General features: G+C 38.2%; 1 protein-coding gene across 1 annotated transcript in view; it reads left to right on the top strand.

Annotated features, from left to right (window-relative positions):
• The first annotated feature begins 704 nt into the window (after nucleotides 1–704).
• Tmlhe (trimethyllysine hydroxylase, epsilon) overlaps nucleotides 705–15364 on the top strand; it is a 56691-nt gene continuing 42031 nt past the window's right edge. Inside the window, exons 1-2 of the mRNA XM_055591877.1 lie at nucleotides 705–858; nucleotides 14567–14748. Of these exons, the coding sequence (XP_055447852.1) occupies nucleotides 14568–14748 (181 nt within the window). The 5' untranslated portion in view covers nucleotides 705–858; nucleotide 14567. The remainder of the gene's footprint in view (nucleotides 859–14566; nucleotides 14749–15364) is intronic.

Genomic DNA, 15364 nt, shown 5'->3' with positions numbered 1-15364 from the left:
AAATGCTCATCTGAATCCATGGAAATTTCATAGTGAGGGATATGTGACATGTGGATGGATAATGGAAGAATTTTAGTTCTTATAAAACCTCAGTAAGCTACCATTAATAAAAACATAGATAGGAGATTAGAGAAGAGCACAGAAATAGCAGGCAGGCAACCTGAGTTTTACATGCATTGTAACATCCTGGACCTGTCTTTCTCTAATTATTCCTCCAAATTTCTTCAGTGAAAACTACCAACTAGAACACTTTTCTTTTTTTTCCTTTTTTCTCTCTCCATTTATTATTTTTATTAATTACAGTTTATTCACTTTGTATCCCCCTGTAGCTCCCTCCCCTCTCCCCTCCCAATACTACCCTCCCTCCCTGTTCTCCACCCTTGCCCCTCCCCTACTCCACTGATAAGGGAGGTCTCCTTTTCCTTCCTTCTGATCCTAGTTTATCAGGTCTCATCAGGGCTGGCTGCATCGTCTTCCTCTGTGGCCTGGTAATGCTGCTTCCCTTAGGGGAAGGTGATCAAATAGCAGGCCAATCAGTTCTTGTCAGAGACAGTCCCTTTTCCCATTACTATAGAACCCACTAGCAGACTTAACTGCCTAGGGAACACTTTTCTGATCTTTCCAGATCTTAGTACCGCCCTGAGGCTCCTACTCTGCAAATCCGGAAGGAGAGGGGTGGGGCCTTACTCTGTGCTGCGCTAGAGCAGGCTTGGGGAGGGGAGGGGAGCGGAGCGGAGCCAGACTGCCTTAGAGGGCTGGGTAGTAAAAAGCAAAAGGAGTGAGTGACAAGGTTGCGCTTCAGCCCCTCTTTGCTGGATTTTGCACCCGCAAACTTCTGAGTCGCGACTTCCAGCACGGGTAGGTGCAGCCCCTCGGGCCTGGGAAGGAGTTAGTGTCTGGGATCCATGGCTCTTAGTCTTGTGCTTTGGGGGCCCGGTAAAGTGGGCAGTGGCAGCTCCATTCCCGTCTGAGATTGATGATACTCACCTTACACACTTACTGAGGCGGACAATTCTGCCTTGCTGCAAGGCTGTCCTCACGATTTGTGCTAGCCCTCCTAGAGATAGTTTAGGGCCAGTTAGGCCTAACACTGTGACACAGCTGGAGGAAGCTGGGCTTGAGACTGAAACCCAATATACATAATTTCAAACTCAGTTAGACCTTTCAGCCCCGAATCTGTCACTCACTTGGTCGCTAGAATTCAGCATTACCTCACTCTGCTCAGCCAAGAAGCTGAAAGGAGGAACCCTGCTTTTCTAAGACTTACAGCATGGCCTTCTTTTATTTCGTTTTCGTTAATGTTCTCTGACCAGATTGTACTTTTGTCTGCTCCTCTCAGAGCAAGGCTATCAGTGTAGTTAGAGAATAAGTTATGGGTTACGGTAGCTAGAAACCTTTCTTTCTGTTCTGAAAACAACTCAAAAGAACCTTTTAAAACTATTGGAAATGATATTAATTTAATGCATTAACTGAATGGTAACTGAATAATGCTCTTGTGAATACGTTATTAGTAAGGATTTTAATGAAATTATTGTCCAAAATGAAAATGTAATATATTGAATGAACATAATATATCACCAGCAAGTTCCATGAGAAAAAATGGTTGGAGATTTTGCTATTTAATTACTGAACAAAAACACTGAGCTCTTCTATTTGGGAACGCTTTGATAATCCATTTTCATACAGTAGTCTTATTTTGGTGTTGCTTTTATTTTATTGTTTGCTTGTCAGGATACACGGTAGTTAAAACGGAAAAGTAGTTAATTATACACAGTAGTTAAAACGGAAAAGTAGTTCATTTTCCTATAGGTAAGTGACTACAAAGGTTCAGGAGAAATATAATCACTATAGAACAATGTTGGGACTTGCAAGTGTTCTTTATTATGGAACAACCATGAAAAGGAAATATGATTCACCACAGTATTAAAGAAGTCATACATTGTTTCCTAAGCAGTGTGATGAATGAATGTTCATTGTAGTGATAGAGCCTGGGAACGTCTACCATTTGTTTCTCCTCGTTCTTTCTTGGAAATACAGACTGTGGCACTTCCTTGTCTTAATGTCTGTCTCAGGAGTTTCACCAGTACTACTTTGCCCCTGCTTGTTAACTCTGAGAATGGCAGCAAAATATCCATTCAGTGTCTATACTGTTACTGGCAGCTGTTTTCTGCCTTTCAGATCTGGGGGTTGAGGACTAAACTCAATAACCCTCTCTGCTCTTAGGATTCTTTACCTGGTGACCAGAGCTCCACCAGTTGAGTCCCTCAGTGACCTTTTCTACCAAACCATGCTCACCTTGTGCTCACTTGAGATGAACATAAACCTTCTTTTGTCCCATGTAAAGACTAACAGCAATGAGAGAAGCTTGGGAAAACCCAGCCTGTGCTATACCTGCAGGTTCTAGGCAAGGATTGGCTGATAATGAAGGAGATGTTGAGTAAGAAAAGGAATTGATGGCTTCTCAGATGGTCTCAAGGGGATTGTGCTGAATGTCTGTTGGATGGCTTGAGGGTGACTTTAGAATTGGTCATTTGGCAGGGCCTAGTGGTAACTGCTTTACTACGCACATTTTTACTGTATTAATCTGTTTTGCTGTATTTCTTACACTTTGTTAAGTAGTGAATGTCTACTCTGTTCCAGGAGGCCAACCCACTTACTGCCCTTAGGAGCACAGAAATGCAACATAGCTGGGAGACAGGAATTAGATTTCAAATGTGCTCATTTATGAGTCATCCTTACCCTTTCCATCATGTTTCTAACCAGTATAGAACCCTGTCACTTCCACATCATGTCTATTTTAAAAATCAATCCATTTCTCTTCTACCGTCCAAATTTCAAGCCAGTAAAATGTAATCAAGCTGCATTATATTCATGTATACGTATATAATTTTAAAATACCTTTGTATAATGTAATTTCTTGAGTACTTAACTATGGACTGTCTATTATTGTCATATATTATTTATGTAACTTTATGTTAAATATTTTGCCAAACTTTTCTAAAAGGGCTGTGACATTTTACATTAACCCGAATCACATAACCAATCATCAGTGTGTGAGAATTTTAAATTGTTTTCACCGTCCTCAGTACCATTTTTTCTTTTTAAAAAACAGTTATAGTTTTTCTTGTATGAAATAGTATACAGTCACGTAGGCCAATGGAATAGAACAGAGGCCCCAGAAAGAAACATCTAAATTTTTTGCCAAAGGGATCAAAAACCTATGTTGGACAAAAGACAGCATCTTTGACAAATAGTGCCAGAAAAACTGTATATTCACACGTAGAAGAATAAAACTAGATGTACATCTCTCCCCCTGTATGCAAATCAATTCAAAGTGAACCAAAGACCTTAATATAAAGCCAAAAAAACTCTGAATTGCTAGAGAAAAATAAAGGGAAAACACATCAGGATAAAGGTCAAAGTAAAGACTTTCTGAAAAGGACTCCAACGTAACTCCAGGAATTGGCAAATAAGATTACAAGAAACTAAAAAGCTTCTGTCCAACAAAGGAAACAGTCTTGCTGGGTTTATAAGGCCTAGTTTCCTTAGTGTCCTCTAGCTCCCTGGTTCTTATACAACTTCTGCCTCCTCTTGCACAGGGTTCCTTGAGTCCTGAGGGGAGGGATTTGATGGAAACTTCCCATTTAGGGCTGAGTGTTCTGAGGTTTCTCTTTGCATAATATCTGGCTGTGTGTCTCTGTATTTGTTCTCCTCTGCTACAAGAGGAAGTTTCTCTGATGATGGCTGAGCAAGGCACTGATCTATAGGAATCACTACATTGTTGTTTTTGTTTAGACCAGTAGTATTTGGTTTTACCCTACACCCTTGAGCTATCTTGTTTCTCAGGTGTGAGTTACAACTCATGAAGTGGACCTTAAGTTAATTCAGATATTGTTTGGTTATTCTCACAAGCTTTGTACCACCATTGCCCTAGCATATCTTGCAGGCAGCACAGCATTGTAGATCAAAGGGTTTGTGGCTTGTTTGGTATTTACATTTCTCTTTTGGTAGTGTGCAGCATACTTTCCTGTACCAAAGATGCTACAACATAGGATTGTAGACTCTGTGTAGGCATAAACTTGATTTCTCCATGTTCAATGAGTTGTGAAGGTGTATTCAGCAATAGGCCTTACTGTCAGTTTGTGGAAAACAACCTGTTGCCGTGGCAACAGCCTGGATTGTTTGGGGATTCCCATGAGATCCCTTTGGCCAACAACTCAATTAGATGCAACTCAGTGTCAGGGCCAGAAGTTTCGTTTGGTGACAAGGGATGCCCAGTTAGGGCTGTTTCCCCAGTGAATTCCTTTAGATCACCTTCATATATGTATATATTTTAGGAAATTTCTACCATATTAGGATTCCATACTATCCTTCAAATGGCCCTTAGTTTTAGTTATCCTTCCTCATATTCCCTCCCTCTGCCCCCACTCCCTACTTGATCCTCCCATTCCAGCTCGTTCTCCCCTCCCATAATTATTCTATTTTTCTTTCCTAGTGAGATCTATCTGTACTGTATTTTCTAGTCTCTTCCTCTATACCTAACTTCACTGGGTCTATGCAGTGTTATTGGTCTTTCTTCCAAGGGTCCAGCCCATTGGCGAGGACAGGAGTCCCAGGCCAAGGGGGTGAGAGGTACAGAGTCACCACACAGACATCGGGAGTTGGGGGAATGCAATTGGAGAGCAAGTGGCTGCAGACTATTCCGGAAGAGAGAGCAAGTTATATAGCTTTGGGCAACCAAGCAGGTTCCTCCACACCATCTCCGAGCCTGCCATTAGTTGTTGACTCTGGGCAGACTCCCCAACTTCAAGTCACATACTTTCTGCCTGACTACTTCCATTACTACGTCAGTGGAAGCTGCTCCAGGCTGTGAGCCCTAATGGCCCTTTGCTGGGAATGCCCACAGAGTGTAGCTTGGTTATCACATACTTAATGACTAGTATCCACAAATAAGCAAATATATACCATATATATCTTTCTAAGCCTGGGTTGCCTCACTCAGAATGATTTTTTTTCTAGTTCTATTAATTTGCCCACATATGTCATAACATAATTTTTTAACAGCTGAGTAATACCCCATTGTGTAAAAGTACCATATTTAAAAAAAAAATTCTATTCTTTTGTTGAAAGACATCTAGGTTGTTTCCAATTTCCGGCTTTTATGAACTGAGCAACCATGAACATGGTTGAGCAAGCATACTTGTAGTATGATGGGGCGTCCTGGTATGTCCTGGATCTTGAAGTAAATCAATTACCATCTTCCCGAGGAACTGCAAGACTGAGTGTACAAGTTTACACTCCCACCAGCAATGGAAGAGTATTCCTCTTGGTCCACATCCTCTCCAGCATGAGCTGTCACTTGTGTTAGTAATCTTAGCCATTCTGACAGATGTAAGATGGAACTTCAAAGCGGTTTTGATTTACATTTCCCTGATGGCTAAGGATGTCAAACATTTCTTTAAATATTTCTCTGCCATTTGAGATTTCTCTAATGAGAATTCCCTGTCTAGCTCTGCAGTCCATTTTTTTAATTGAGTTATTTGTTGTTTTTTTTTTTTTTAAATATCTAGTCTCTTGAGTTCTTTATAATTTTTGGAAATCAGCCCTCTATAAGATGTGTAGTTGATGAAAATCTTTTCCTATTCTGTAGGTTGCTGCTCTGTCCAAATGATGGTATCCTTTGCCTTATAGAAGTTTTTCTGTTTCATGAGGTCCCATTTATTAATTTTTATCTTAGTGCCTGCTCTAGTGGTATTCTGTTCAGAAAGTCTGTTTTATATTTTTATTTATTCTTCTCTCATACTACATCCCAACTGCAGCTTACCCTCGCTCCACTCCTTCCAGTCCCCCCAATCTCCCCTCTCTCTCTCAGATCTACCTCCCCTCTCAGATCTACTCCCTCCACCTCATCTTTCTCTGAGAAAATGCAAGCTTCCCAGGGACATCAACGGATCATGTCACAAGATACTGTAAGACCAGGCACAAACACTCACATCAAGGCTGGGCAAGGCAACTCAATAGGAAGAAAGGGGCCCCAAAAGGCAGAAGAGTCAGAGACACTCCCACTCCCACTGTCTGAAGACCCTGTAAAACATCAAGTCAACAACTATAACATATATGCAAAGGACCTAGTAAGACTCATGCAGGGTCTGGGATTGCTACTTCTTCAGTCTCTGTGAACCCCCATGAGCCCTGTTAAATCCCTAGTGTCCTTGACTCCTCTGGCTTCCACAGTTCCTCCTCACCTTTTTCTGAGGGCACACCCTATTTTTCAATTGGATTATTTATTTTCTTGATATCTAAACTTTTCAAATATTTATGTATTTTCAATACTAGCCCTCTATCAGGTGTGTAGTTGGTAAAACAAAACAAAACAAAACAAAACATTCTGTTGGCTGCCGTTTGTTGGAATGACAGTGTTCTTTGCCGTGAAAAAGCTTCTTACTTTCATGAGGTCCCATTTATTATTCATTAATATTGGCGCTTGTTCTAATGGTGGTCTGTTCAAAAAGTCTTTTCCTGTGCCAATGAGTTCAAGGCTATTCTATACTTATTCTTCTGTCAGGTTCAGTTTTTCTGGTTTTATGTTGAGGTTGTTTATCCACTTGGACTTGAGTTTTGTGAAGGGTGATCGATGTGGGTTTATTTGCATTCTTCTACATGGATGGATCCAGTTTGACCACCGTGATTTGTTGAAGATGCTGTCTTTTCCCCAGTGTGTATTTCTGGCTTCTTTATAAAAAATCAGGTGTCCATAGCTTTGTGGATTCAGTTTGAATCTATTGATCAACATGTCTGTTTTTATACCAATATCATGTTGTTTTTATTACTATACCTCTGTAGTACAACTTGAAATCAGGGATGGTTGATACCTCCAGCATTTCTTTTACTATTCAGGACTGTTTTGCAGTATTGATTATTCTATATGAAACTGAGAATTGGCCTTTCAAAATCTGTGAAGAATTGTATTGAAATTTTGATGGAGATTGCACTGGTCTATAGATTGCTTTTGGTAGGATGGCCATTTTTTATATGGGATGAGTCCAAGCAAAGAAGTTTGAAGAGGAAGGTCTGTGTGGTCCACTGGAGGTGGTGACAGAGAAAAGGAGGCCAAAGAAAGTGGTTTGCTACAGAAGGGGGGACAAAAGTGGGGGATTGGATTAGGATTTGGAAGAGAGGTTTGAGAATTGAAGACCTGCTGTTGGTTTACCTGCTTTCCTGGCTAGAGTGTAATTAATATATCTTAGTTTATTGTATCATTTTGGTTAATATCTAAGGTCATGAAGGGGTATTTTTGACAACTTTTCATTTTGTTTTTGCTTTTGGAAAAGGAATTTCATCAAGCTCTTGACTAGGCCACTCCAAAGCCCTTCTATAATTAAATATCTAATTTGGATGATTTAAAAAAAATAGTATAGTTCATTTTTTGTCTTGTATTTTGAGCTAAAATGTAAGATTTCTGGGTTTTCAATTTCTTACTCTTATTCTGTTCTGTCAAAAAGTAGAATCTAAGTTATCTTTATTACAATTCCTACTGCAGCCTTTCTGCTCAGACTTAACTCTACCATTCAGCAAGTAAAATATTGTAGCTGTTTGTCAGCAGCATTTTAGTAGCGGATATTTCTTTCTTTGTAGTATCTGTGACATTACTGATATTAGCTTACATGTGATTACATCTTCTTATTGGCATTTTCAGCTATTACTACTTAAGTATATCTGTTTATTCTTTAACCAATGATTGTTGGATTTTTTTTTTAGTCACTTTTGTTTTATTAGCACAGTTCAATTATACACAAATGGCTTTCATTATGATGTTTTCTTTTTTATATAATTTTTATTTTTATATTAATAACAGATTATTTACTTTGTATCCCAGCTTTAGCCCCCTCCCTCATTCGCTCCCAATCCCACCTTCCCTCCCTCATCTCCTCCCTGCCCCTTTCCAAGTGCACTGATTGGGGAGGACCTCCTCCCTTTCATCTGACCCTGTTTTATCAGCTATCTTCAGGACTGGCTGCAGTGTCCTCCTCTGTGGCCTAGCAAGGTTGCTCCTCCCTTGGGAGGGGGGTGTCAAAGAGCCAGCCACTGAGTTCATGTCAGAGACAGTCCCTGTTCCCCTTACTAGAGAACTCACTTGGACACTGAGCTACCACGGGCTACATCAAGCAGAGGTTCTAGGTTATATCCATACATGGTCCTTTGTTGGAGAAACAGTCTCATGGAAGACCCCTGTGCCCAGATATATTTGGTCCTTGTAGAACTCCTGTCCTCTCTAGGTCATACTAACTCCCCCTTCTTTCATATGATTCCCTGCACTCTGCCCAAGGTTTGGTTATGTGTCTCAGCATCATTATGATGTTTTCATATAATTTCATAGCATGTAAGATATTTTTAGTCTATCTAATCCCCATTATCCTTCCTTCCCCTCTCTTTCTCTACCCCCTGTTCACCTTCTACTTCCCTTCTATTTTTACATCATCATCTTTTCTGATACTTGAGATTGAACCTAGAACCTTGCACATGCTACGTTAATATTAAACTACATCTCTAATCTTTTCTCCTTTCTCCTTAGATGTCACATATGAGAGAAATATATGATAAATTTTGATTATTTCACAAGCATGATGATCTTCAATTCTAATCATTTTCCTGAAAATGCCAGGATTTTAATTTGTGTGGCTGAATATTACTAAATTGAGTGTATATGCTGCATTTTTCATTCATTTATGTTGATTGACATGTAGCTTTATTCCATAACTGGGATGTTTTAAGTAGTATGCCAACAAATAAGAATATATAAGTATCTCTTTTCAATACTGACTTTGATTCCCATGGTACACATATACTTGAGTTATATAACTATCTTATATGGTAGTTCTATTTTTAAATTTTAAAAATAATATTTGTTAATTGAAATAGAATTACACAACATTCCCCCTTCCCTTTCCTCCATGGCTCTTATAATCTTTCCTCCCCATCTTCCACAATGTTCTCTGTTGTACTCTTTTTTAAATTCTGTTTTATTTGGAGTTCCTTAAAGGCTTTCCCTTCCAACTCCCCAACCCTAAGTAGGAGAGAGGAGGTTACTTCTCCCAGCTGTTTAGGGTCCATGGGTTCTTTTAGGACTATACCAATCTCTGTCAGCAGCAGACACAGTAAACAGTCTCCTCCAAGGTGCTGTGTTTAAATATTTCTCTCTTTCTGTTTCCCAGCTGCCACACCACCGGTCTCTGGTCTCTCCAAATGGCCATTGGCCACACACCAACACCATCATTGCACACCACATTTTCTCTTTCTGGGATCTCCTATTTATATCCCTCAGAGGCCTAGACCACTCCCCTCTCCATGCTGCATGAGGCAGGCTGTTACCAGCTGGCAAAGACCACACCCCCAATGAGACAATGATCAGCTATTGACAAACTAAAGCCACACTTAGGATTAAAACAAAAACATATTTACGTAACGTAACAAATTTTTTAAAGAAACCAAAACTTCCATTACAGTTCCCTGAGCCATAGATACAATGTAGATGTGTCTATTAGATATCTAGATGTACGTATCTATTACATGTATCACACAGATACAATGTGATGTAGATGTATCCATTAGAGCTAGCTCCCTATGATCGATTATCTGTACATTGTGTCCATTTGTGGTTTTCTTTGATGGTCTCCATTTGCTGTAAAGAGAAGCTTCTTTAATGAGGGTGGTAGCTACACTTATCTGTGGGTATAAGGATAAGTATTAGACTACAGTAAGAAGCTATGCTTGTCTGGCAAAGTGGTGAGAGTAGATTGCTTTCTAAGGTTCATAATCTCTCTAGCCCCAGTCATTTGAAAAGAGGTTTCTCATGCTTGGTGCTATGGGTGTTGTTAGTCTATGATTCAACGGCTTAAATTCTTTTTATTTTTAGATATTTTTTTGAGAAATCTCCATACTGTTTTATGCAATGACTAGACTAATTTACATTTCTACCAACAGTATATAATCCCCCAATATTCTCACCAGCATTTGTTGCTGTTTGTTTTCTTTCTTTTCTTTTCCTTCCTTCCTTCCTTCCTTCCTTCCTTCCTTCCTTCCTTCCTTCCTTCTTTCCTCCCTCCCTCCCTCCCTCCCTCCCTCCCTTCCTCCCTTTCTTCCTTTCTTCTTTTGACACAGTGTGGTGGTGAATAGCTTTGGCCACCATAGACTCATGTGTTTGAAAGCTTGGCCCACAGGGAGTGGCACTACTAGGAGCTATGGCCTTGTTAGAGTAGGTGTGGTCTTGTTGGAGGAAGTGTGTACTGTGTGGGTGGAACTTTGAGGTTTCTTATGCTCATGCTGTCTCCAGTGTTGAATAAGGGTCTCCTCCTGGTTGCATTTGGATCAAGATGTAGAACTCTCGGCTTCTCCAGCACCATGTCTGCCTGCAAGCTGCTATACTTCCTGCCATAATGATAAAGAACTAAACTTCTGAAACTATATGCCACCCGCAATTAAGTTTTAGTCTCTATAAGAGTTGACTTGGTCATAATGTCTCTTCACAGCAATGGAAATCCTAATTAAGGCACATGGTCTCTCTATGTAGCTGTGGCTGTTCTGGAACTTTCTGTGTAGACAAGGCTGGCCTTGAACTCACAGAGATCTACCTTTCTCTGCCTCCCAACTGCTGAGATTAAAAGTGTGTGCCACCATGCTCAGAACTGTTTGTTTTCTAATGATAGCCATTCTCACAGGAATTCGGCAGAATCTCAATGTACTTTGAATTTGCATTCCCGTGATGGCTAAACATGTTCAATGTTTTCCCCTAAACTATTATTCATTATTTTAAAGGTGTCTGTTTAATTTATTTGTCTATTTATTATTTGAATTATTAATATATTTGGTAATTGTTTAGTTTTTCCTATATTCTGGATATTAATTCATGGATCTTTGTCCTATCTTAGGCTGTCTCTTTGTTCTGTTATTTTTTTTTTCTCTGCTGCACAGAAGCTCTTTAATATTTTGCAATGCCACTTGTCAAATCTTTTTGTTATTTTCTAAGCTTTTGGAGTCATAGTAAGATCTCATATTTACAATTCCTCTCACATTTCAAGGAAAGTTTCATATAACAATAAGGGTCACTGGAAGTTGTTTTAGAATTCTCCCTGTCACAAATACAAAGTCATAAATTTTAAAAAAAAGTCTATAACACAAAAAGGAATAAATGTAAAGAAAACTTCATCTGGGTGTATTTTAACAAAATTACTGAAAAGAAAATAAAAGTGGTTGGAGCTCCAGGACCATACATCAACACTACTGCCAGGTAAGACACTTTCCTTTCTCTTCCCTGAGCTTCACAACTTTTCATAAGGGTTTTGAAAGTGAATGTGAAAGAGATGTTTTCAGATGCTCCTTAACCTATGGAACTTATGACCAAGAACTGAAGAAAATATTAATGATCTTCAGCAAGAAAAATAAAATGAATGCTTAGATACTTAATGGAATGAAATGCAATAAAGAAGTTAAACATCTATATAGATGTCACTGCTTAATAATTGTATAAAATGTCAGTATCATATGGAATATGTATAGGCGTAATTAAAAGAGAGAGAGAACATGAAGGGTGGTAGGGAGGTTGAGAAGATATAGGAGGAGTTGGGGGAGCAGAAATAATATGATCAAAATATAGTATATGAAAAGCATTTAAGTATAACAAAACACTATAACAACACTTGAGTAAATGGACTTAGTATAAATTTTCTAATTTTCATTACATTTTATTTTTATTAACATATATAAATATTGTTTATTAATGAGATTCACTGTGTTATTTTCACACCACATGCATAGTTTGAAATGATGAAATACAATCTTACTTATCCATCTTCCCCCGAATCTATACCTTTCCAAACCTTAATTAAACACCATCCAATATATAGATCAAGTATAGTTAGCCTCCACATAAGAGAACATGCATCTGGTTTTACTTCAATGACAGGATTTCATCCTTCTGTTTAGCTGAAAGTACTCCATTGTATACTCCACGTTTGCCTTATCTGCTCATCATTTTAGAAGCACATAGTCTAATTCAATATCTCAACAATTTTAAATACTGCAGCAATGATTATGGGTATGTAATCATATATGTTGTGTGTTGAGTTTAGTTTGGAGGTTTAATTTTTATATATAATTTAAAAAATGAGAGCAATGGGAAAGGGGGAGCCAATTTTCCACTTTTCTAAGCAACACACTTGTATTGGTTGCTTTTCTCATTGCTGTGACAAAATATCTAACAAAACAACTTTTAAAAGGAAAGATTAATGTGGCTAATGGTTTGAGCTCATCATGATAGGGAAGGCCTGGCAACAGGAGCAGCTGTTTCTTTGGTGACAGGGGTAAGCAAGCAGAGAGAGATGAATTCTGGTGCCCATCAAGCTTTCTCTTTCTTTCCCTTTTATTCAGTCTGGGTATCCAGCCCAAGTTTAGAGTAAGCAGTTAGTATTTTCTCTTCACTTAAACCTTTCTGGAAATGTCCTCACAAGCATTTCTAGAAGTATGTCTCCTAAGTCATTTTAATATCTATATGTATATATCTATATAGATATTTAATGTTTATTGGGTAAAATGAGAAATGAATGAATTTACAACTGCTTACGAGTAGATTTGATAATTTCATGGGAATTGCATTGAATCTGTAGATTGCTTTTGGTAAGATGGCCATTTTCACTATGTTAATCCTGCCAAGCCATGAGCACGGGAGATCTTTCCATCTTCTGATATCTTCTTCTAATTCTTTCTTCAGAGACTGGAAAATCTTTTTTTCATACAAGTCTTTGACTTGCTTGGTTAGAGTTACACCAAGATACTTTATGTTATTTGTGGCTATTATGAAGGGTGTTTTTCTCTAATTTCTTTCTTAGCTCATGTCTTTTTTATACAGGAGGGCTACTGATTTTTTTTGAGTTAATTTTGTATCTAACCACTTTGCTGAAGGTATTTATCAGCTGTAGCAATTTCCTGGTAGAATTTTTGGGGTCAGTCATGTCTGTTATCATATCATTTGCAAATGGTGATACTTTGACTTCTTCTTTTTGTGATTTGAATCTCCTGGATCTCCTTAATTATCTTATTTCTCTAGCAAGGACTTCAAAAACTGTGTTGAAGAGATGTAGAGAGAGTGGGCAGCCTTGCCTTGTCCCTGATTTCAGTGAGATTGATTTAAGTTTCTCTCCATTTAGTTTGATGTTGGCTATAGGCTTGCTGTATATTGCCTTTACCATATTTAAAATGGGACCCATCATAGATATATTATATATAATATATTATTATAAAATATTATATTTTATATGTATAATATACTTACATATTATATGTAACATATATACATATATGAAGGGTCCCATAAATGAGGAATGGATTTCATATTTTTAAAAAGTTGAAAACATTTTAAATATAGATGCAGTTAATATGTGATCTGTGAAGTTTAAAATATTTTCTAGTGCTTAAAAAAGTCCAATACTCAATTTTTACTCAAATACATCCCACAACATAAAATCACTCTTTTATTTATTTATTTTATTTAAGTTTTATTTTTTTCTTTACAATTTATTCATTATATATTCCAACTGAAGCTCCCTCCCTCAACTCCCCCAGTCCCACCCTCCCTCCCTCTTCCCTGCATTCCCTTCCCCTAGTCCACTGAAAGGGGGAGTTCTCCACTATTGCCATCTGCCCATAACTTGTTAAGTCTCATCAGGACTGCCTGGATCCTCTTCCTCTGTGGCCTGGCAAGGCTGTATGATCAGGGGCAAGTGATCAGAGAGCAGTCAACTGATTTCATGGCAGAGGCAACCCCTGATCCCCTCACACAGTGATCCACATGGAGACTGAGCTCCCAATAGGCCACATCTGAGCAAGGAGTCTAGGTCCTCTCCACGCATGGTCCTCCATTGGTACATCAGTCTCTGCAGGACCCCCTGAGCTCAGATCCTTTAGTTTTGTTAGTCTCCTTGTGGTTCTTCTGTCCCCTCCATGTCCTTCTTTCCCCACCCCTCTCTTCTTCCATATATTATATTACAATGCAACAATATATTATATATTATGTAAAATATATAAAATTATATATTTTACATAATATATAATAATATATTATATAATATATATAATATATATACCAATATATATTATATATATATAATGGTATTCGTATACTTATCTTCAAGACTACTATAGAAATCATAAGAAAGACAAGACAAAACACTAGTCAACATTAAAATCTCAACTTAGTTAGGGATAATACTCCAGTGCTCCAGCCAAACTCCTTACCCGTGTGTGTGTGTGTGTGTGTGTGTGTGTGTGTGTGTGTGTGTGTGTGTGTTTATGGAGAGATTCGTTCCATAAGTTCTGTGACTATAGAGAACCCTAACTAATACACATGGCTTTCTCCCTCTCTTCCCATACCACAAGATAATTTATAACTACATTTTTCAGATTATCTGGTTTGTCAAATGATTGTTGGTTTACAATACTTATATTTATAGTTGTAGCATTATCCTTATGGCTTCATAAAAAATGTGTTATATTGTTACTCGCTCTTGTCTTCTAGGATGTGGTGCCATAAATTATTGTACGTACAAAGCAGGCTCCAGAATTTGATGAAGAGAGGAGACATAGGTCATGTTCTTCATCTGTCCAACTTTAGAAGTTTATTTTCGTTATCTATCCATTGGTGCCATACAGCTTCCAAGTCTGTGAATTGTGCTTGGCAGCAACATGAAGATCATTTGGGTAAGAGATGTGTGAGGAAATCTTATTATTTTTTATTTGTGGTTAAAATAAATGGCATAAAATATACCGTATTAACCATTTAAATATACAGAACAATAGTATTAAATACATTCATTTTGCTGTACAACAAAAAATACTTTTGTATAGTCTGAACATGCTTTCAGTAGAGGTGAAATGGTATCCGTAGACTTATCTCCAAGACTAGTGTAGAAATCATAAGGAAGACAAAACACAAGGGATCATTAAAATCCCAATTTAGTTAGGGATAACTTTGCAGTGCTCCAGCCAGACTCCTTACCCTGTATCATCTAAGAAAAAAATGAAAGCCTCAACCTCCATGGGAAAGTGTTTAAAGCTATAGACCAGGAATATTACAACCACAGAAAGTATTACAAGGTAAAGGGTAGACAGTGCTTTACCCCTTGTATTGATTTCTAAGGCTTCTGGAAAAATTTCAAACTGGATAGTGTCATCACAGTCCAAGGATGGAGTTATGTGAGGGGAATTCTGAATGCTTGTGAGAAAACTCCAAGAAAACAAGAATCTTTGGACCTCTGTTCAAAAACATGCAGTTGTTCTTGGAATGTGTTTCTGTGTTTATCCTAGGTGTAGTGGA

Source organism: Psammomys obesus, unplaced genomic scaffold (assembly GCF_907164565.1).
Source record: "Psammomys obesus unplaced genomic scaffold, mPsaObe1.curated_primary_1811, whole genome shotgun sequence".
NCBI lineage: Eukaryota > Metazoa > Chordata > Mammalia > Rodentia > Muridae > Psammomys > Psammomys obesus.
Note: the sequence above shows the minus strand (reverse complement) of the source record. Positions and strands in the feature narration are given on the sequence as shown.